Genomic DNA, 22188 nt, shown 5'->3' with positions numbered 1-22188 from the left:
AAATTTAATTTATTTTTTAAGAAAGACCAACACTGCTTACAGAATTCTTTAAGCAATTTTTACAAGATCACTAGTTGTGCTTTGTTGTTCATTTTATTACAGCTATTTAAATGTATCTTAACATCTTTCAGGTGCACTGGGATTCCGTATCACTTTATTCATCATAGCAGAAAAAGACATCTATAAATAATAAAATACATAGATCAGAAAGTCTAAAGGAACTGTTATGTCTTCTGTGGCTCATAATCTGACAAAAGTTCTTCAGAATTTAACTGTTACAACCTAGAAGAACAACACTGAAATGAGGAACCTTAGTGTTAGCCCAGGAAATACAAATAGTCTGTTTTGTTGTGTCTCTGTAAAGGAAAGAAGGCTCAAGAGGAAAACCCATATGCACCGTGTAAACGCACAGTGAAAAGCCATGCTCACGGAAGAGTCAGTGCAGCATGGAAGTGATCTTTCAAGAGTGGAGCTTTTGACAGAAGGTGGAGCTTAAAGGAGCAGCTTTGAGGTATATCTAACTGGAACTACAGGTGACCAAAAACAATAGTAAGGAGCTATGGTGAGTCTTCACTTTGTTAAAATTCTTTGTGGTGACTTCACTCATTAGGATTCCTTCTTTTCCTCCACTTCTAACAGCTCATCAAGGAATTCCACAACTTCACCCTAGAAAGGATTAAATTTAACAGAAACAAGGTGACCCTGTACTGCAAAATCAGTGGAAAATTTTAACTATTTTAATCAAAACATAAACTGTAATAATAGGCGTCTGAATGTTTTTTAACACCCTTCATACAGAAGCTAGCACAAGCCTATAAAATGCAAGTAAATGGGCCCATACAGGGTAGCACAAGTACCTGCAGTGACATTCAGATCTTAAAAGAAGGAAATGTCACACTTTACAGTAAATCATCTTGTACTTTTTCAAGTATTGACAATGAAATCCTCAAACTTAGAAAGTAGAGTTATAAATGCTTAATGCACTTGTTAAATTTGGAAATTGTTAAAACACCATAAAACATTAAAGAATTTTAGAAAGCTTCAAAATTCAAAGCAAAAGTGTTTTGTAGAACCATAACTTTGACTTTGCATCTTTATGCCCTCTGTTACACCCGTCAACACAGACCTTCTCCATTTTCACATGCCATGCTTCAATGCAGCAAGAACATAAAGAACCAGAGATACTAGAGTGTTTTCCATACTGGAAACAAGGATGTTTGGTTTAGATTCAGCCCAGAAAATAATAAATAGAATAGAATAGAACAGAACAGAAATCATAATATGATGTAAATTATACTATATAATATATAATTGCCTGCCCATGGCAGGGGGGTTGGAACTAGATGATCTTTAAGGTCACCTCCAACCCAAACCATTCTGTGATTCTATGACTCTATTTACAAGCTCCACTCTGCTAATACAGTGTACCAACACAATATAACAACAGAACTTCCTTTATTTAAACTACTCCTAATGTAGTTATATGTCATATACCACAGTCAAATGTCTTCCTGCAGTGAAGCCTGAGTACTTTGGTATGATACAGCCCCACCGGCTGGAATTTACTGCCTTCTCAACCAAGCTACAGTAACTGAGCTAAAACTTGTAATCACTTTCAGCCCAAGGTAACACCTTCACTAGTGAAAAGCAAGCAGCTAACAGCAAATGTGCAGCAGCATCTCCGACTACTCAGAACTGACTGCAGCAGCCCATCTGCTGGCACCCTCAGAAATACCAACATTTTCCAGTTTGCCTTCCATGAACAGTTGAGAAACAACACTGCCTGAAACGGGTGACCCTGTGGGAATCCTTGTGCATATTGTCACTTTATGACACAACTCAAATACTGAGCTGTAAGAGAGATGTGGATGCTCAATGTTACATTTCTAACCTTTTATTCTAATAACTACAATGTTCTGTTAAACCGTTTTAACTGCGGGGTTTTTTAAACTTTCCTGTCCTTCCTTTCTCGACATAAACCTATGTTCTAAAAAGGTCATAAGATGTCATTTTGTTTTTTTCCAAAACAAACTGTCACTTTCTGATAGAAAAATATTCTGCCAGAAAATGTGATCAGCTCTTACTCAATCTCATGTTTAAAACAAAGAGAATTTGTAACAGTTATGTTGAAAGCAAGTCATCTTTGCTTGGATGCTCATTCTCCCTCTTCCCTTCACCCCCCATTCCAAGTCTTTGTGACCTGTATTAGGCTTCTAAGTCTTGATGAAGACTGCAAACAGTATTTTACAATCCTAATTAAATTTTAAGCACATTTTTGTCTAGAAAGGTATTCCTTAAGAAGACAGCACCCTCCAGATACATGCAGTATGAGACTCAGAATTTTACAGTTTTCTATTCCAGTGAGGAAAGGGCATTAAAACCTCTGTCAGTGACAATAATAAGAGGAAATAGAGAAATTTTGTCTATTTTGAATTCAATTGTACTATTGATATGGTGATTAAAGATCTTAACATCACATTTTTCAGAACTGTGATTAGCAAGGACAGAAATAATGAGAACTAAGCAAACAAAAATAAAAGCAGGAGGAAAGCTGGCTGAAATAACTGCTGCTCTTGTTCCCTGCTTCACAGTTCCATCTCAAAAGAGGTGTTGAGTTTTTGCAACTATGAAGTGGTTTTAGCAAGTCCTGAAGGATAGCAATTTGTTTTGCTTTGAATTTCTTCAAAACATCTAAGCATCCAATTCAATAAAAACACAAGAAAAAATGCCAGCACTTTCATATTCCCTACTTGTCTTCCTGGTTGCAGGAAATCTGGCAATTGGAAAACAGGCATTCGGCATTTCTGCATGTTTTCCTTTGTTAGAAGTATTTCGATTGCCAAAGGAGCCCAATCGTGGGAGGAACTCGACACCACTTCACAAATGCACATGAAGAAAATAGCCACTAGATTCAGCTGTCACTATACAAGCAGTTGAAAGTTACAGAAACAGAGACACAGAGGACTTCAGGTCAAGTTTTACAGCACAACGCCTAAAACTGTGGGCACAAGCATTTGGGTGCCTCTTGAAGGACTACAGACAGGCAGGTCCCATCAACTCTAACGGAGTTACGAGACTGGGAATACAGGTGTCTGCTACAGGAGTCCCAGATCTAATTCAGACTGATTCTTTTACACCTTGGGATCATAGTTTAATGAAAAAGTAACAAATATTAAAACGGATTTCTCTCCTCGGTCTACCTGCAAAGACAACCCTCAAAAGGTTATGTCTGAAAGGTAGGGTGAAAGGCGTAAACATCTGATTGGATGACCCAGAATTAAATATGAGGAAAACATGGGGATTTCAATACTGTACCTTTGATAACTCAACCGTACAGGAACTTAATTCATTCATATTATTGTCACGCTCATCAGTAAGATAGGATATTTCAGAAGACACAGAATTCAAGTTTTTTTCTTCTGGTATGTTTTCAAATCCAGAAACACATAAGAAGCCCAAGTTTAAAATGGAAAAGGATATTTAAAAGCAAAGTATTTGAAAAAAAAAAATTGACTGAGATCTGAAATTCCCAGTGTCTGAAATTGACCACTGAAGGCAAGTGTGACAGAAGCTGTTGTAGTCTGATGAGAAGTACTGGGGAGTAAGAGGGGTTGAAATACGGCAAAAATATAAAAATCGTTGCCAAAACAATATACATACAGAAAATATGCTGTAATGCAATGGAATAATTGCCTGGATGTTGGTTATTTTTGAAAAGGCAAAAACTCCAGATTAAAGACAAACAAAACCTGTAGTTAAAATATTTTTGCCTGCATGTTCATGGTCAGAATGTAAAATATTTGCAACGTATCCATAGCGTGGTTGGCAACCTAATGAAAAGGTGGTAACACTAGTCAGAAGAGCTGATCACATTGTCACACTAGCAGCTATGACCAGCTTGAGCACTCTCTTTGCCCCATTAGCACTCACTTGACACCACATCAGGCATTCTGCATGACTGCAGTCAGCAAATATTTCACAGGTGTTCATTCCAGGGAAAAAGCCTCCTGCCCGCTGGTATCTAATAACTTCATGCTGGCCTGCAGATCTGGAGTCTGAAATGATTCTCTGATACGATTTGAGCATTCAGTGTGACAGAATTCCTCCTGTTGTTGGCATGTTCTTTGGCTCTTACCTGCCTTAATAGGAAGGACATCAAATTTTACATGCAAAGTCAGCTGCAAACCCAGAATTCTTTCTGCTGCCAGCTACTAATAGGCGACAACAGCCATCCAGCTCTAATGCAGGTTACATAAATATGCTACTCAGACACAGTGCTGATGTAAATCAGAGTTGAGCAATATATGGCCCAAAGCGTGATGTAGCTGTCTGGCTGGTAGCTAGTAAATCAGTATGTGAAGTCTGACTAAGCTCAGGGAAGAGAAGGGTTTGTCGCCAGACCAGTACATGCCTGATAGGCAGCCAGCAGCTGGAAAGTAAGCACATGTGGGCTGCTTGGTCAGCTGCAGCGAAGCATGTCCTCATTAGCAAGCTGGCCCTCGCTCCACAGTCATTGCCTCCTGGTTTGCATTGGAGGCCAGGTACATGCTGCACGTACACAGCTCTGCCAGCACCCCATGACCTCCCTCCCTGTGCTGCCAACCTCTTTTCTCTCCCAATCCAGGGACAGTCAGTGGAAGGTGTGAGTGACACAGCAAGGGCGTATGGGAAAAGATGGGACAGGTATAGCCCAGAAATATGGGAGGCATGATACTGAACAGCAGAAGGGGAATGCTCCCAGACTGGTGTGCATGGTAGGAAGAATGAGAGAAGCTGATCGGATCAACTGGAGTCTCTAATTACCTGTCAGATATGCAAACTGAGCACCCCTGGCTTAGATTAACAACTGAACAGAGGCACAAACACAAAGAACAAGTTTTGTACCACAGTAAGTAAATCAAGGTTTACAGTACATGGGCTATAATAAAAAATAATTTACAAATACGAGTTCTTAGTCAATTCTGAATAAGCTAACCCAGGTTAGTGAGACTGGTGCACTACTAATAAGCAAAGTTAGAGCATTTGAAACAAAAAGTCATAGAGAAAAATGCAGAACTCCTCACTTATTACTGCACGCTGAGCGTCCAAGAGCAAGGTATGCATTGGGCCAGGGATTGCTGCTGGTCCTTCCTTATTCAGTATTGCTCGCTGCATTCACACATACAGAATACAACCTTTTAGAAGAAACATCTGTACTTTGGAGACTCCTAGCCAGCTATTGAAACAAACAGTAAAGAGGAAAAGCTACCAATACATGGCTCAGTTATGGCCCACTTGAAACTGACGGTCCAGCACCAACTTTTCTTTCGATGGCAGCATTTGAAATAGTTGCAAGCAGTAGCAGTTGTACTGCTCACTGACAGACCCAGGTGCTTTGCCGTTGGTTGCAAAGACTAAGCACTGCTTTCTGCGTAGCAAGTATTAGTCTTTCATGGGTCCTTGCCTCCACCTACAATCTGTTCTGTCCTTTCTCAGTGTGGACTGGAAAAGTTCTGGGAAAAAATAGCTTTCTTTCAATAACCTGTACTTTCCATGCAGATCTGCTGATGGTCTTTTCTATAGGGATTTTATATGCACTGCAGTGGGACAGCCTGTTCTTCAGGGAAGTAATAGAGAATATTAAAATAATAGTGTTGTAGAATGAATTAAGATCTACAGAAAAATACTATTACAGACATGCTTTCATGTGTGATTATCAATGAATGAGTAAGAAAGAGCCTTTACACGAACTCATCCAACAAACTAAGCCTTAAGAGACAATACACAGAGCAAGAATTGTCTGAATCTTTGTTTCCTTATAATCTACGACCTAGAAGGTAAATATTTAACCCACAAAATGTCCCCTAGCTGTCAGCTTCAGATTTTGCTAAAGTTTAAAGATCTTAATGACTGGAAACTTGTTCAATAGTGAGAGTAACAGATTTGATTCCCTTACATACTAGGTGTAGGCAGCAAGGTTGTGGTAGCAGGAAGGGTTGTGGGGAGCGGCCTCCGTGAGGTGAGGTCAGAGCTGCCATGTACCTAATGAGTAATTGTCCTGTAACTGCTCTGGTAACTACTTTGAGTAAGTAATAGGAGTAGTGAAAAAGAGTTAAGCTATAAAAAAACCCAGCAGATTTTGTTCAAGAATGAATAACCAGCTTGCAAGAGCGAAGACAAAGGTTTGACACAGACAACTGTGGAGGATATGTGTTCCATGGCCCTGATAGAGCCTGCACGTGCACACCACAGAGCCCACTGGCCAGAGGTATTTTGGAGGGACGACACACATTATTTCAGGATAACAGTAAGACATGTGCCAATGAGTGGCTCAGCCTGAAGGTTTATTCAGCCTTCGACCAAGAAAAAGTTCCTTGATCTAACCTTCAGTTAAAACACGAGCGTTCACTGTAACCACCTCAAAGCCCTCCCAGATCCTCCGTGAGTAGTACAGACCAGGCTGGACATTCCTTGCATTCTAGCAGGGGAAAAAAAATCCCTCAATTATTTTTGCAGAAAAATTATTTGGCCCTTAACTTGTTTGTTTTTCAGATACTTAGTCCACAGTGTGACCCACTGTCACATGCTTTTATTTTTTTTTTCCAATATTAAAAGATCTTAGTTGTTCTTTACATGTATGTTAACTATTTTCTCAAATAGTTTTCCATTTCATTTTTTAATTACATATTTTGAACATGTAACTGTTCTCTTCCCATATACTATGTGAGACTGCAGTACACTTCAGTTATTACAATAGTATTTTACAGTAATCCAATAAATGGGCTTTCCTCTTAACATTTTTATAATGCCTATAAAACATGAGTCAACCCAGTTTCAGAGCAACTTCAACATTGCTTCCATTGCACTGAAAACAGAAGCCTTCTAGTGGCTTTGTTTCTGAGTTCTGCTTTTGCTTTCTTGACTGCTTTAGGCTACATGTAGAAGCTTAAGAGAATCCAGGCAGGTAGAAATTCCTCCTAATGTCAGTACCTGCAACTTGGGAGTATCTGGACATTTAAGCCCAACCATACTTGCAGCTTTCTTTTTTCTTTAAAGAAGCATATGTGGACCAGGGACCATAACTATGCCAATTAGCTGCCAACTCTCTCCAAAACAGCTGCCACCAGCCCTTCTCAGTGCGGCGGTGCTATTGTAGCCGTGCTGGTCTGAGGTCGCAGGCAGGGCAGGGTTCACAGGTCTGCATTTACAACTTGCTGTTACGAGCGCGCTTGTATAAATCACTTGAACGTAGGTAAAAAGTGAGTTAATAAAGCTGAAAATATGCTGTTAGTGATTCCTGAGCAGAAAAACAGGCTGAATTCAGATTATTATTTGCTACCAGTAGCCCACCGGGCCCTTCTGCTTTGATGCTATTCTTTATGTTCTCGTTCCACCAGTCACATTTGTTCAACACTTATTCTCCTTTGCATCACACTCAGGAATGGAGCATTTGAGTTTCAGCTACTATACAAATGGATGCACACATTATATACAAATAAAAAGAACAAGATGCCAAAGAGGTAGGTCAAAGCTGCCAACAGTTTTTCACCTACTGATTAAGTACTGAAAGAAAAATCACTTTGTAAGATCATCCCAGACAAATACTTGTGGTTTTTATGTAACTTAGAACAGCTAAGTAGCTATCCCTGAAAAAAACGTCCTCAAGAACACTGGTTTTATGGGCTAGAAACATGTATCATACAATTAGCGTAGTGCTGAAATTACATCTACACTAGCTGAGTATCTGGCTTTTAATGGCATTTCAGTTTGCTGTTTCAATCTGTGCAATACTAGGAGTTGTATCTATTATAGCCTCTACGCATTACACATCTGAACAGAAATCAAAAAGCTTGACTATCTGTGGCTAAGATGAAAACACTGTGTAATGTTCTTTTAACTTCACTGTGGAAAACTGGAAGGGTATTTAATAATAATTACATTTTAAGAAAAAGTAATTTGTAGCTAGTTGGCACCAATATTCTCTGTCACCTCTACCGTGTTAAATGTTTGAACTAGAGTTTTTCATTTCCTTGTGGAAAAACCACGAACAGGACAGTATTTCTTGCAGTGACATATGCAAAAATCATTACTGCATGTTCCAGCCTCTGCAATTACTGCAATGTATTATTGGAAGAAGCCACATGTTCTCACTCACTTTGCTAATGGGATTTAAAAAGACACATGGATGATCTGGGATACAGGAGCACTGAGAAGTCTGAATAAAGTGAGATTCTCCACTTGGGAATAACTATATATTCACATAGGATGAGATCCTTTTCCCTTGAGTGAAGCAAAAGGATTGATGTAGCAAAAGAATGACTTTTTTCCTGCAGGTTTTTTTATGGGCTTGTTGGCTCACAAGCAACTTCACAGACAGCAAACATGGACCACAGAAACTCAGAAAAGGTATGTTCTATGGCCTAAGAAGCACATGGTTTAAATAAACACAGTGCACTAAAGAGAGAGGTTGCCTCCATCCTTAACAATTTTTAATAAAGCTTTTACTGTAACACCTTATCTGGGTTTTTCATCAGTTTTCAGCATTCCTATGGAATAAATTTTTCTATCGGTGCCAGGAGAAATATTAAAAAAAAATTCCACTTACACGACTAGGTCCTGCCCACATAGCAGAAACTGCAAGGTAGCGATTTTACCTTTGTGCTATTCCTGCTCTGTCTGGACTCCTTGGAAGGCTTCTGCAGCCAAAGACAAGTTCTGGTAGCCAGGGATTTATGAGTTCACTACCAAAAGACAGAGCCAAGCCAGAGGCATAGACAGCCTCCATCCCTCCCAGGTTCTTCAGCCCTAGTCAGGGAGGGCACAGAAGCCCTTCAGCTTTTTCCCAGGAGAGAAGAATGGGAACTTGCCCAATATGATGAGTGCAGGGTAGGGATATCTGTGGCGTGACCAGGCCCAGTAATTTTGGTTGTTTAACCTAAATACATAATCCAGTGTAATGCAACTTCCTTGTCACTTCCCCAAAAGTTTAATTGATGATTCCACTGTACTTCCCTCCTGCAGATCACAAGGTCATTTGTAACTGCACCAGTGAAACGGGCTACAGGAATGAATCCCAGCAAATGAATGCCTCTTTATTCTATACATATTGCTTGAGGCTGAAGATTGTTTCTATCATCCCTTCTTGTAACAACACATGGGGAAAGCCTTCACAACAGACTGCTTCTCCCCTCCCTTAATTAGCCATCCCTGTGTTTCAAAGCAGCAGTACGAAGGAAGAAAAAAACCTTACAAATTAAGCTTATGCCTAATGTAATAAAACATTATGGGCAAAGCCCAAGCCAACAAGGGAATATAAAAAAGTGCTCAAGTATTTCACACCCTGATGAAAATCCATACAGACTAGTCCTCATCTAAGCTTAACCTTACAATAAGCTTGTTAAACTGTCTTTCACAGAGTTTTATCACAATGGAAAGTCTTCCTGAATTCTAGTAACCTTGCAATAGAGTTGTTTTCAGGTCACTAGCATACTGAAGGCAGCACAGACATGTTATTAGCTCTCCACTATAAAATATTATCTCCCCCTATGTGTTAGATAACATAAAAATTGCAAATCTGATTTCATTTTTTAACATAAACCATCTTTCTCTTTTATAACTAAAAAAGCCCTCAGCAGTGCTCATTACAAGTACCCTGCCCCATGCCATAACTGAACATAGCTCTTCGCCAATGACAGTAATGAACTATTCCATCACCTGAAGGTTTTTTAAACCTTTAAATGAAAGGTTCCAAAAACAAAGCAAAACAAAAAATAATCCAAAGCATCCATGATTTATATTTTAATTTCAGCTGTGGGAGACAAAGAGATGCCCTTTCAAAAATTTAACTATTTTTCTTGCACAGAAAATCCACTTTACATATTTCCAGTCTAATATTAGTCATTATATGTTATTTGGCCACGAATTCCAAACATTCAAGAAGTAAGACTGGGTGACTAAAATGTTACTGTGCAGAAAAAAATAACAGATAACATGCCTTCCTTTTGACAAAAATTACAATTTAGGTGGTTACTTCTGGACAAAATTATAAGGATCTTTAAATCTAATTTAAACAACATTTCAGAAGAAAACCACCAGAAAAACATTAGGTTTAAATATATATACTACTTCTCTGCCCCCTGGTGTTATAGCATGCAAAGTGGATTTGCTTTTTTTGTGGGCTTAGTGCATTACATTTACCTTTGTGTTAACACTGTCCATATTTCTTTAAATGGTACCTGATGTTCCTTGGGTTTGTTTTTTATATTCCATTTACAAAAGAAAAATTTATGATAAATTGGTCACAGTTACAAGCAGATTTTTTCATACTAGCTAAATCCTGGAATTCCATCTATGTCTCATCTTCACTTCAATGTGATTGCTCATTTTTTGACCGTGATTTCCTTTCTAGAAAACTCACCTCATCATCATCCATCAGATGTTCCTTGGCGAATTCATACATTTCCAACTGGAGTGTGGTTATGTTGTGATATCGAACTGCCTCCTAGTAAAAACCAAGATTTCTATGTTACTTGAGGGTAGCAAGACAGGGAAGTGTCATCACATGTCACCTGAAACTATTCCAGTGAAGTCAGACCCAGACCTAGTAGGAGATAGATCGGAGGGGGGGGGGGGGGGCGGGGGGGGGCGTGGTTACAATGTTTGAGAAAGGAAACAGCAGAACAGCAAGCAGCATATCCAATGTCCTCTGGGGATCTTTCTAAGCACAAGCTCCATTGGTGTGCAAAGAACAAAGCACTCTCCTCTTTCTCATGTTTCAAAGCATTGGCGAGTCTGAGAATAAGGAATGAGACCGCCAGAGCTGAGCAGCAGCCTGTGCCTGCATTCCAGCGGGCTTTGGACGTGAGAAAGGCTCTGTCTCCCTGTGCGCTGGCGTACGGCGGCAGGCAGTTCTGGGAAAAACAGACACCAAGCTATTTTGCATGATAATGACTCACCACCCAAGCCTGAGTCTGAGCTAGGGAAGTTTTGCACGGTCACCCACCTGTCCCTCCTCAATTCCCCGGCTGTTTGCCTGGGCAGCACAGTTCAGCTCAGTCGCTATTTGTGAATACCAACAATAATCTGCTTTGATTATCCCATTGAACTCTTTTTGCAGAAGAAAACAGGAGACTTCCTCTTTCACAAGAACATCTAAAGCTTAATGCCAGAGCCAAAAGCTGCTGTCACCCCGTTACCACTTTGTGAAAATAAACCAGAGGCATTACGGTTTTCGTGGCAAGTGATTAGGACAGCAAGCAACTTCTGTTCATAGTTACACGGATGAATATACAACAAAATGCAGCTGTGTGCGTTTAATATTTTATATTCAAAAATTAAATTATCTGTAGTCCCCAGCTCCTGAGAAGTTATCAATGAAACATTCAGAGTTGATGTGTAGGGCCCTTGTTCTGTCCTCTCTGCACATGTATGCCAAATCTGTCTGCGGTTTGCAGTTTTATACTTTCACTACCCCTCACTCCCACCACCGTCAAACGTTGCCTCCAATATGGCTATAAAGCACAGTTCTGTTCCCAAAAGCAGTGACAAAGGAGTGGTCCCTTTCCCTTGTGAGCTCAGACTTGCTGCTGCTGCCTGGAAGAGCCAAATGCATTTTTGCTGTCTTCTGTCTCAGCTGGCCCTGGAGGGCAGGCCTGGGTCTCCAGTGTGCGGGTAAGGTGTGTTGCACATAACTAAGCAGCTGTCCACAAATAAAAAACACTTAACGCAAATGGAGTGGTATTTTTCACTTGAGCTGGCTGGCCTGAGAGGAAGGAGAGTGTAATTATCAAATCAGTGTGACCTATAAGGTACACACATGAATGGCTCTGCAGTGCTGCTACAGATAAAGTCAGCCACCTAAGCTCTGCACAGATGCACTGAGTTTAACGCAGCATTGAGAATCAACCGCCTTTGGGCCAGTAGAGGGCCTGGTGACTGAGGTGGCTGAAGAGGCAGCATGGAAAGGGCAACTGGAATGTGACCCACTGTTGCTTCCGCTAGGTTAATTTAAACGACTCTTCCACAGGCCAGTCATGCCCTAAGAGAAAGAGAAGGCACTAAATTTAATTTGTGGAACACATATTGCTAATGACTAACTACTTGTACAGCACATACCACTGGTGCCTAAGGAGTCACCCAAGTGTCACAAAGCAGTTAATTCAGTTGCAAGACATAAATCCTGGTAACAAGAAATGACAGAAAATCCAATTTGATTGTCAGAGTCCAGACTGCAGGAGTCCCGAAACACAGCAAAGATGCTTTTAGATGTAAAATTTCCTTGGACATGGAAATTTAAGAACAGCATAGAAACCCATTTTTGGAGTAATTTTTCAAAGCCAGATCACAGTCACTGCTGGATGGACTGATGTTTACCGTGGGTCCTTTGCAGCAAGTATTCTAAGACAATTAGATGCAATATAGTCCTCAGCATTTTTCTGTCCTCATCCACCCAACTATGTTCTAAACAGAGTAAGTGGAAAGTGAGTTTAGCTGGGGTTATCGTACCCAGATACGTTTGAATGCCCACAGAACCTGAAATAACAAGCAGGTGGGCAACTACTTGTTGGCAAATAATACATGACTGTCAAAAGCCCAAATGTCACTGGAGTGATCTTTTCTTCAGATTTCAGGGACCAGCTGCTTTATCTACCAAGGCAGATAAAGATATAAATATGCAGACAAGTATGAGCACAAATTTACTTGTCATCATATCATATTATATCCTATTGTAGTATATTTCAACCCAAAGGGAAGAACTATAATGACATTCACTGTCTACATTACACAGTACATCTCTGTGTACGACTTTCTACATGTTTTTAATAAAACAGTATGTGTTTAACTCCAGAACCAACAGATAATCCGCATTTTTCCCAACCTCTGATGCACTGAGTTTCAGGGAAATATATGTGTCTAGAAGGCATTTTAAGTAATACACCTACCGATCTGGGCTGAAAATCCTCTTCTTTAAGTCCCCATTTGTCTTTGTGGTACTGATAATAGACCATGTTCTGTTTCATTACTTCATCTTTCTGGTCAAACAGAAGGTAACTAGCCGCACAAGAAGCCGCATTCTTCATGTCATTCACTAATTAATAAGCACACACAAAAAAATCCAGATAAGGTAAACGAACAAATCCCTACTATTATCTAAGCTCTGAAAAACTCAAATGGAAACAGAACCCATTTTCTACCGCCCCACCAGCTGCAGAGGAGAAAAAAAATGCCAGAAAGGATATGATATTTTTGGGTTCCGAAACAGGTAAGGCCATGATTAAAAACCAGGGACCTATCTCTAATGGTTTTCTACAAAAAACCTAACCAAATATCCTTCCCAGGTATCCCAGTATCAGTGAGGTATCAGCCCACTGCTTGGTGATCCCCACTGGGGCATTTATTTAAAAAAAAAAAAAATTAAAAAAAAAACCTTCTTTGTACTAGAATTAACAGAGAGGGAAGAGTCAATGTGTAAAACATGTAGTCAAACAACATAAGCAAAAGCCATTAATGACTTGATGCTACGTGGCTGGATGTGTCTTCCCTTTGATGCTGGAGCCTGCAGGAGTAGCTGTAAGGGCTACATGTATTCTTCACAGTGCAAGTAGTTCCTCAAGAAACCACAAAAGTCACTAAATTATTTACCTATCAGATATGAAATCACTGAGCACCAGAACACTGCAATTTCTGTTAAGTGGTCCCCTCTTTCTTCAAAACCCATTTAGCCCCATGTGCACCATTCTAACAGGATTATAAGAATCCACTAGGAAAAAGCAAATGGTATGAGACACTCTGTAGATTTGTCCATGGAAGAAATTCTGAATAGTAAACTGAAAATTGAGTATTTATTCAACAGAATAAGCTGTGTTATGTTAAATGTGCTGTCTTGAAGCCACAAACTTTCTTCTAACTGAATGAGTCAGAAGTTTAAGAAACTTAAGAGCTATACATTCAGCTGCTTAGAAACCATGTGGGCCTGACAGCTTGACCACCGTGGCTTTTGGCACAAACCATGGGGTTTTTGTACACAGGTGTACAAAATGGCTCCGTGTCACTGCATGTGTCCCAATGTATAGGAAGTGACTGACACTGTTCACCCTAACATGTTGTATTACGAGTTATTTCAAAAAGGCAGAAGAGTTGGTCTAAAATACGTATGATGAACATTAATTACTTATATGAACATTTATCATTTATATGAAACTCTGAAAAGTGTAAGCAACTTGAGCTGGCAGTAGGTATCATATAAAGAACAAAGGGCAGTGATGGATCAGATCACACTTACTCTGCAACTGCCTTGTTTCTCCAACACCCAAGTGGAGATGAGTCACAACCACGCGTAACTTAAAACAGAGGGGCCTGCCCTGGACAAAATCCAGCCCTTATAGAACTTAAGTTCAGCAATTTATTTTGTCATGGACAATTTTATAAGCACCGGCTTTATACATAATCTTTATCTCCCAGGTCTGTTAACTACAGTTATACAGTGAGAAAAAGATGCCAGGCAGCTCAGCCTTTCTGTCCCAGAAAAGGTTAAATGCAGATTCTGAAGGCCACTATTTACATTCTAAAACATTATAACTAGGGGGAAAAGATTATGAATGCAAACTGTCCCACATCATCCCAATGTTATTTAAGCAAATTAAATCACTACTTACATTTGTAATAAGCAAACTGCAAGTAATGGTACATGGTGGCCACAAATTTCTCAACAACAAAGCCTCCTATAATGGGTGTCAGATTGCTCTCACATTGCACTTTGCATGCAAGGACTTCAATATAATGATCTAGAAGGAAGAAATCAAGAATACAAGATATGGATAGTGCACAGTGAATTGTTATAACCCCTCCCATCAGCTACCCATTAAAATTAGGCCTTATAATGCTCTCCTGGGTCCTGTGCATCTGGATTTTCCTGCTTGGAAGTACTGAGCATCTATGACTCCATCTGAAGTACATATCAAGTATTGGTACTCAGCGCTCCTGTAAAAATCAGTGTGGTCTGGACTTGAAATGTATCAAAGCTGCAATTCCAGAGAACTGAGCAGTTAGGTTTCACTGACACCTACAGGCAGTCTGTGGTGGTAGGTTTTATATAGAGTGTTACGGAGTATCGCATTGTTTCCTAACTGAACTTAACAGTGCTTTTTTTTTTTTAATTTTGAAAGCCTTTGCAATTTCCTTGAATTATTACATGAATAAGGTTCACATACTGCTGAGTACAACTATGTCACAGAGAAATACAGCAGGTGATTGCAAAATAAACCTCTAGAGATGGCCGCATTTTGTGCCTGCAGTTTGGATGTTCTAAAAGAGAATGACACAAATACGCTGCTCACTACAGAACAACTTTCATCCAGGAATGTTCAAGTTCACAAGCTTACCCGGTCTACAAAAGCTTGCTACAATGGGATAGGACTAGAGGTGACCTTATCTTCAAGAAAGTACATTCCGAGAGAGCATTCCATCAAAGAATTTCAAGCGTTTTCAGGATATATCACAGTAGACAAGAAAACCGAACAGAAAATTTTAAAGGCTTAGTTTCCCTGTTAGCCACACTTGGCAGGTGAAAGCAAGTTATCTAAGCTTGTGCAGCAAGTCTCTGAGCAAGGCAAAAGAACAGCAAAGGCCCCTTCCCCTGTTTTTATCTCTGACAACTCCTAACATGATGAACTAAAAATTAAGAACTTAAAAAATAAGCAGAATTCAAGCAGTTTTCAGTGAATCTAATAAACTCCTATGGGCCCAAACTGAGCAGGGGGCACGATGTGCATTTCACACTGCAAACTGAGGAACACGACTTTGGTAGCCAATCCCACAGATAAAGTGAAATGCACTTTTGGGACATCTTTACTTACTGTTTCCTAACCGCTCACCTGCAATGGAAAGGTAGAAGTCTTTAAAATCCTTGATCTCTCGGGAACCTTCACAGGCTGCTGTACAGTCATCATAGGCTTTGAAGAAATCAGGAAGAGCCAGTTCCATGTCTGAGATAGATGTTCTCCAGTTGTCACCGTTGTATGCTCTCACAGCCCTGACAAAGAGATTCTGAAAAATTGGCAGGAATAAAAACCAGCAGGAACTCATCTGTGGAAAGGTGTGTATAAATTCAAATACAGGAAACTATACCTTCGCATTTCTGCATTACTTTATAAACTGTTATCCAATTAATACGAGGACAACAAATACAGACGGCTAACGGATTTTATCAGGTATTTCCTAGAGAACAGAGCACGTAATTCCATTTCACATCAACAGAAATGTGGACAGAGGGAAGAGAGTAAGTCTAAAGCACAAGTTTTGATGGAGATTTTCAATGGAGTCTTAACACCAAACTTCAAAGTTATTTTAAGCTGTGCCACTACAGCACTCATGCATTTGACTAACTCTGTTCCCCTACTTAACTCCATGTAATGGGTTTGCATGGCAAGGTTTTGGTAGTGGGGGGTTTCAGGAGTGGCTTCTGCGAGAAGCTGCTAGAAGTTTCCCCTATGTCAGATATAGCCAATGCCAGCCGGCTTTAAGAGGGACCTGCCCCTGGCCAAGGCCGAGACAATCAGCGACAGCGTTTTTCGCCTCTGTGATAACGTATTTAAGAGAGTGAAAAACTTGTTGTGCAGCAGTAATTGCAGTGAGTGAGAGGAGTGAGAATATGTGAGAGAAACATCCCGCAGACACCAAGGTCAGTGAAGAAGGAGGGGGAGGAGATGCTCCAGGCGCCGGAGCAGCGATTCCCCTGCGGCCTGTGGTGAAGCCCATGGTGAGGCAGGCCGTCCCCCTGCAGCCCATGGGCGGTGGAGCAGATGACTGCCTACACCCCGTGGAGGGCCCCCACGCCGGAGTAGGTGGATACCTGAAGGAAGCTGTGACCCCGTGGGAAGCCTGCACCGGAGCAGGCTCCTGGCAGGACCTGTGGCCTGTGGAGGGAGAGAAGCCCACGCTGGAGCAGGTTTGCTGCCGGAGACCCCGTGAGGGGGGCTCACGCTGGAGCAGTCGGTTCCTGAAGGACTGCACCCCATGAAGGAGACCCACGCTGGAGCGGTTCATGTAGGACTGAACCCGTGGGAATACTCACGTTGGAGAAGTGATGGAGGACTTTCTCCCGTGAGGGGGACCCCACATTGGAGCAGAGGAAATGTGTGAGGAGTCCTCCCCCTGAGGAGGAAGAAGCAGCAGGAACAACAAAGTGATGAATTCACTGCAATCCCCATTCCCTGTTGCCCCCCTGCGCCGCTTGTCGGTGAGGAGGGAGAGAAACCGGGAACAAAGTTAAGCCCGGGAAAGGAGGGAGGGGTGGGGGCAAGGTGTTTTAAGATTTGGTTTTATTTCTCATTACTCCTCTCTGAGTTAATTGGTAATAAATTACATTTTTCTGAAGTCAAGTCTGTTTTGCCCGTGACAGTAAATGTTAAGTGATCTCCCTTGTCCTTATCTTGACCCCACAAGCCTGTTATACTTTTTTTTTTTCCTCTCCCCTGTCCAGTTGAGGAGGGGGAGTGAGAGAGTGGCTTTGCTGGGCACCTGGCATCTGGCCAGGATCAAATCACCTCGTTCCATTAGTGATCTGCGCATAGTAGCTTTCAGGTATGCCACTGTGACTCATTTACGGAACAGTGAAAAGCAGGAGAGGTGAGAATTACTGAATGCATCGAGAAGGCAGAACAGAGATGACTGAGGAAGACAGCAAGAGGGAAAGGAGAGCAAGAACTGAGAACATATAAGCAATGAGATCCTTGAATCTCACACAATAAGAAAAGTAATAGGACAGTTCCAAAAGACCAGACTCTAAAAAAAAGCATACCTCATAAGGCTTTGTCTCCAAGTCTTTAATATGCTCCTCAGCGTCAGGTATGCTCTTATAGTAGGCCATATTTCTTTGCATCATTTCATCATCTGGATGCTTCAGAAGAAATGTGTGAGCTGCTGCAATAGCTTTTGGAAGATTATTAGCCTAAATAGGGATGGGGAGAGGAGGAAGGGGGGGGGGGGGGGGAAGGTTAATTGGAAAAAACCACTTCAATGTTTCCCAGTTTTTGTTAATACTTTCCTTCAGCCTCTATATTCCCAAACTTACTCCTAGTGAAACCACAGTCTCAGCAGATACAACGGTACAGTAAAACTGATAGAATTCTTCTCAGTTTTATTCCTAGCTGCATTACTATGAACATTTTTTTTTAATTTAAAAAGTCTATTATTATTGCAGATAGCATAGATGATGATTGTAAGCAAAAAAGACAAGGTTCTTTTTCCCTTCCCCCTCCCCTGTTCCTAAAGCTGACAGGGCACAAAATTATACTGTTGCTGCTGTGTGGGATTAATCTCACAGAAATTACTGACACTAATCTATGGCTACTGGGCAGGAGTCATCACTTACCATGTTTAGATGGTGTTTATGTTGCTTATTTGCCTAGCAGCACAAAAGACAACATTACAATAAAATATCTTCCTGATGGCATTACGAAGTTATGGCAAACAGCTGGGACTCGCTCAATAATTCTGTCCTGATGTACTATGTGATTTTCTGTACCCATTTTTAAACTAACTTTCAAATCTATCAGAGATACTTTGTGAAGTATGTATTCTGCATTTACAACTGCATGTCCCAAATACATGCGTACTTCTGTGTGCATGCATTTACATTTTTTATTTTATAGATATGTATTTGTATAAACTATATAGTATACATACACATATTTAGGAAAAGTGAAAGTCTTAAGTATTTGTGAAATGTTGAGATCCATATCAACCCAGTCAGTGTTTCAATGTGCAGGCAATACAGAGTTCCACCTCACATCTGAAATAGCTTATGGAAGCTCATGCTCATAAAACTATGAGCAAGAACCACAAGCACGTATGCACATGCACTCTTCTGTCTGCATCCACAAAAGGTACCCTTTCATTTCAGAAAGAATCTCGGAGATGGCTACACCAAAGAAAGGCTTCAACCCTAACATAAGCTCTTCCTGCTGTGCTGTCCTAAGTGTCCCAGCACTGGAACTCTGCCAGCTGCCCTTCCTGGCTGTCCCAAAACTATGTGCTTCCAGTCAGCCCAGACAGTGCTAAACACAAAGGGAAATCTCAGCTGCACTTTCGTCAAATGCCTGATTTCTTTGGTGCTTTATGCTTTAACCCTGTTTGTTGGTAGGCTGACAGGTCTCTCATTTTTGCTTAGTCCATAACTCGCTCTCGGTTTCAATTTTCACCACAAAAAAAAAAAAAGTTTTGTAGAAATACATTCCTAAGTGAACTCAGTAACCACAAGAAAGCTCCCTCCCGAGGAGCAAGAAGCAGCACAGAAATATCTACTCCCAGGATCTACGACGTGGCAAAATTTCACTGTGGAACCCACCTGAATAAACACATGGTCACTCTAAAAAATTACATAAAGCGTTTCCCTCTGCCTTCTCCCTATATTATAAATGCTGTTTGCGGGGTGGGGGGGTAGGTAGGGGAATTGACATTGCTTTCTTCAGAAAGCCACCAGCCAGGAAAAAGTCCTTTGCACGTAGCAGTTTGTAGCTCTAGAAGGCCCACTCAGAACTCCCCAAGTGAGTGGTAAGAGCTCAAAGCTGGACTACAACCTAGTAAGAATGACAATATAAACAACTGACACTAAAAGCAAAAACTCCAAACTGCACCGCACAAACCTACTGCAAATGTGACTGAAACACAGTTCAAAGGGACGGAGGGGTTTCTCCAGTTTCTCTCTCACATTCCTACCTGCCAGTTACTTAACTGGGTCAGAAGCAACAAGCAGGAATGATTTTTGCCGTGATCCATACACTGCAAACTTTGTACGTACCACAAGGGGTGAATGAATAGTTAAAGTAAGACAAGAAATGGAAACATTTGTGGTGATGTCATTTTGGAATCTGCATATGGCTTTGAGAATTCGAGGAGTGCCTGCCCACTCTGTTATTCAAAAGAAATGTCCCCTGTTTGGTACCTTCTGTTCTGTGTGTGCAGAGGCTTTAATGTATAAAGGCTTTAAATGCATAAAGGCTTTAAATGCACAGAATTATGCCAGTGTCAGATTGTGCATGTGGATACTGCTCCTGTTTTATGAGAACACATTTCCCTGCATCTGTTTGCGTAATTTGGGAAAACCATTGAATATTTTCATGAGAAAACAGCACTCCTACAAGTAAGATACAGCAAAAGTTAAGAAGATGCATGTTCTCAAACAGCAATCTCAAAAACAGTGCACAAGCACACAACCCTATATGTTGGGAGCGAATCCCTAGAACAGAAAACAATCTAACAGAAGAGTTCAGCTTGTTTTCTCCCCCCACAGATATCCCATTTACTTGAAATGCAATTAATTGCAGTATCTGAGGGGATGGCATGAGGAATGGACCTTGATTTAGAGAACAGAAGATGAAGATGAAGGAGAAAACTATCAATTAGATCCTGGACAGAAGGATGACAAGAAGCTATAAAAATGGGATGAAACCTGTTAAAAGAGGTGTGTGTTCCCAGTCTTCACTGACCCAAGAGCAAAAAGTAAATACCATTCCAGGGCCAGCATTAGTGTAACACTTCAGCAGCCAATTTTCACTTTTTTCCTTCCCAGGGCTGTAACAAAACTGGAGTTTTGCAGGCATCAGGCTATCTGTGAGTTAGGTCACACGCTGGGGGCTGCTGCACCTGAAAGACCTGGACCAGAAGAGAGCAAGCGAGGAAGAAGGACATGCTGAGGGAGAGGAAGCAATGAAGAACGCTTGCAATAGCAGAGTGACAACATGAAGGGTCTGAACAAGGTTTTAGAGAACGTTAGAAGAACATAAGGCAGACTAAAAGATTAGAGGAGCAGGGGTAGGAACGACACAGGTCCAGGACAAGGGGGCAGGGTCCAGTGGTTGAGGTGCTGCCGTGAAGAACTGGAGGGTCTAATCTAGGGGATGTGCTGGACGATTTGTGGAAAAAAATGGTGAAGAGCAAGCTGGAGAGGACTATGTGGGCAAGCAGGGGGAAAGACAAGGCACACAGTGGTCCCACTGTGGTTTACACGAGGTGGGTGGGAGGAAGGCGTTGAAAGACTTGCCAGGGAGAAGACGATGAAGTGTAACCTTGACAGCCCAGGAGGGCAGAAACTGGGGGGCCCAACCACGGAGGGGAAGAAATGGAGGTGGGGCGGTCGCCAGTTGGTGGCTAAACTCACGTGGAGCAGGTGACGGGGAATGAGGCTATGGCCCAGGGTGACCCGCCCCAAGGGCCAGGCGAGACGTTGGCAGGACAGGAGGCTTTTCCAGCATTGGATGCACGAGACACCAGCGTCCATTGAGGGCGTGCAGGGACACGCCATGCTGTCCCCCTCCACCTCGACACTGACAGACACGCTCCACTTGGCTGGGCTGGGCTTGGCTGGAGGGTGGCACAGCACCCGGTGACACTCTGGGGAGCCGAGGACGGCAGGGGGGACGGGGAGCAGAGGCAGCAGGGCAGGGCAGAGGGATGAAGGGCCGGGCCTCACCTTGAAGTAGGCGAACTGCAGGTACTTGTAGGGCTCGCGTTGCTGGAAGTCCTCGAGGAGGTCGCGGCCGGGCTGGGCCTGGCGGAAGGCGGGCAGCCCCTGCTTGCAGCGCCGCAGGCACTGGGCCCGCCGCAGCACCCCGGCCAGGAGGCGCAGCTCGGCCAGCGCTCCCCCGGCGGCGGGGGCGGTGGGGGCGGCGGCGAGGGGCTGCCCGGCGGCGCTGCAGTTGCGGTGGCAGAAGGCCTCGCTGTCGCGCAGCAGGCGGTAGAGCCGCATGCTGACCTCCAGGTAGTTGACGCTCTCCGGCCAGTTCTCGGTGCTGTACTGGTCGAGGCCGTAGCGGTAGGCGGACTCGAGCGGCATGAGCTCGTCCCGCGGGAAGCTGCGGAAGCTGTAGCGCTCGTACTGCGCCCCCGCCGCCGCCAGCAGCGCCGCCAGCGCCAGCCACATGCCTGCGCCTTCGCCCGCCGTCCGGCCAACACGTCGCCGCCGCGGGGAGAGAGGAGCGTCGGGGCCGGGGCCGGAGGAAGGGCCGGAGGAGGGGTCGGGGCGGGGGAAGCCGGTCTGGTTCCGCCCCGGGGAGGGGGTGCGCTGCCGTGGGGGAAAGTCGGCGGCGATGGAAAGCGGGGCCGGGGCGGGGCGGGGCCGGGGCGGGGCGGGGGCCCGAGGGCGGCGCTGGACAGTGTGCGGCCACGCCGCCCTCGGCGCGTCCGAGGGTGGGAGCTACGCAAGGGGCGTCC

General features: G+C 42.7%; 1 protein-coding gene across 1 annotated transcript; it reads right to left on the bottom strand.

Moving 5' to 3' along the window:
- Positions 1 to 606: 606 nt before the first annotated feature.
- CRTAP (cartilage associated protein) lies at positions 607 to 21898 on the bottom strand. Its single transcript, XM_086468187.1, has 7 exons — positions 21449 to 21898; positions 17777 to 17926; positions 15852 to 16023; positions 14634 to 14762; positions 12921 to 13066; positions 10397 to 10480; positions 607 to 666 (listed from the first exon to the last, which is right to left on the bottom strand). The coding sequence occupies exons 1-7, from the start codon at positions 21896 to 21898 to the stop codon at positions 607 to 609; spliced, it is 1191 nt and encodes a 396-aa protein (XP_086324313.1).
- Positions 21899 to 22188: the final 290 nt, after the last annotated feature.

This window comes from Leptosomus discolor, chromosome 7 (genome assembly GCF_034619465.1).
Source record: "Leptosomus discolor isolate bLepDis1 chromosome 7, bLepDis1.hap2, whole genome shotgun sequence".
In the NCBI taxonomy this organism is placed as follows: Eukaryota; Metazoa; Chordata; class Aves; order Leptosomiformes; family Leptosomidae; genus Leptosomus; species Leptosomus discolor.
This window is presented reverse-complemented; position numbering and strand designations above follow the sequence as displayed.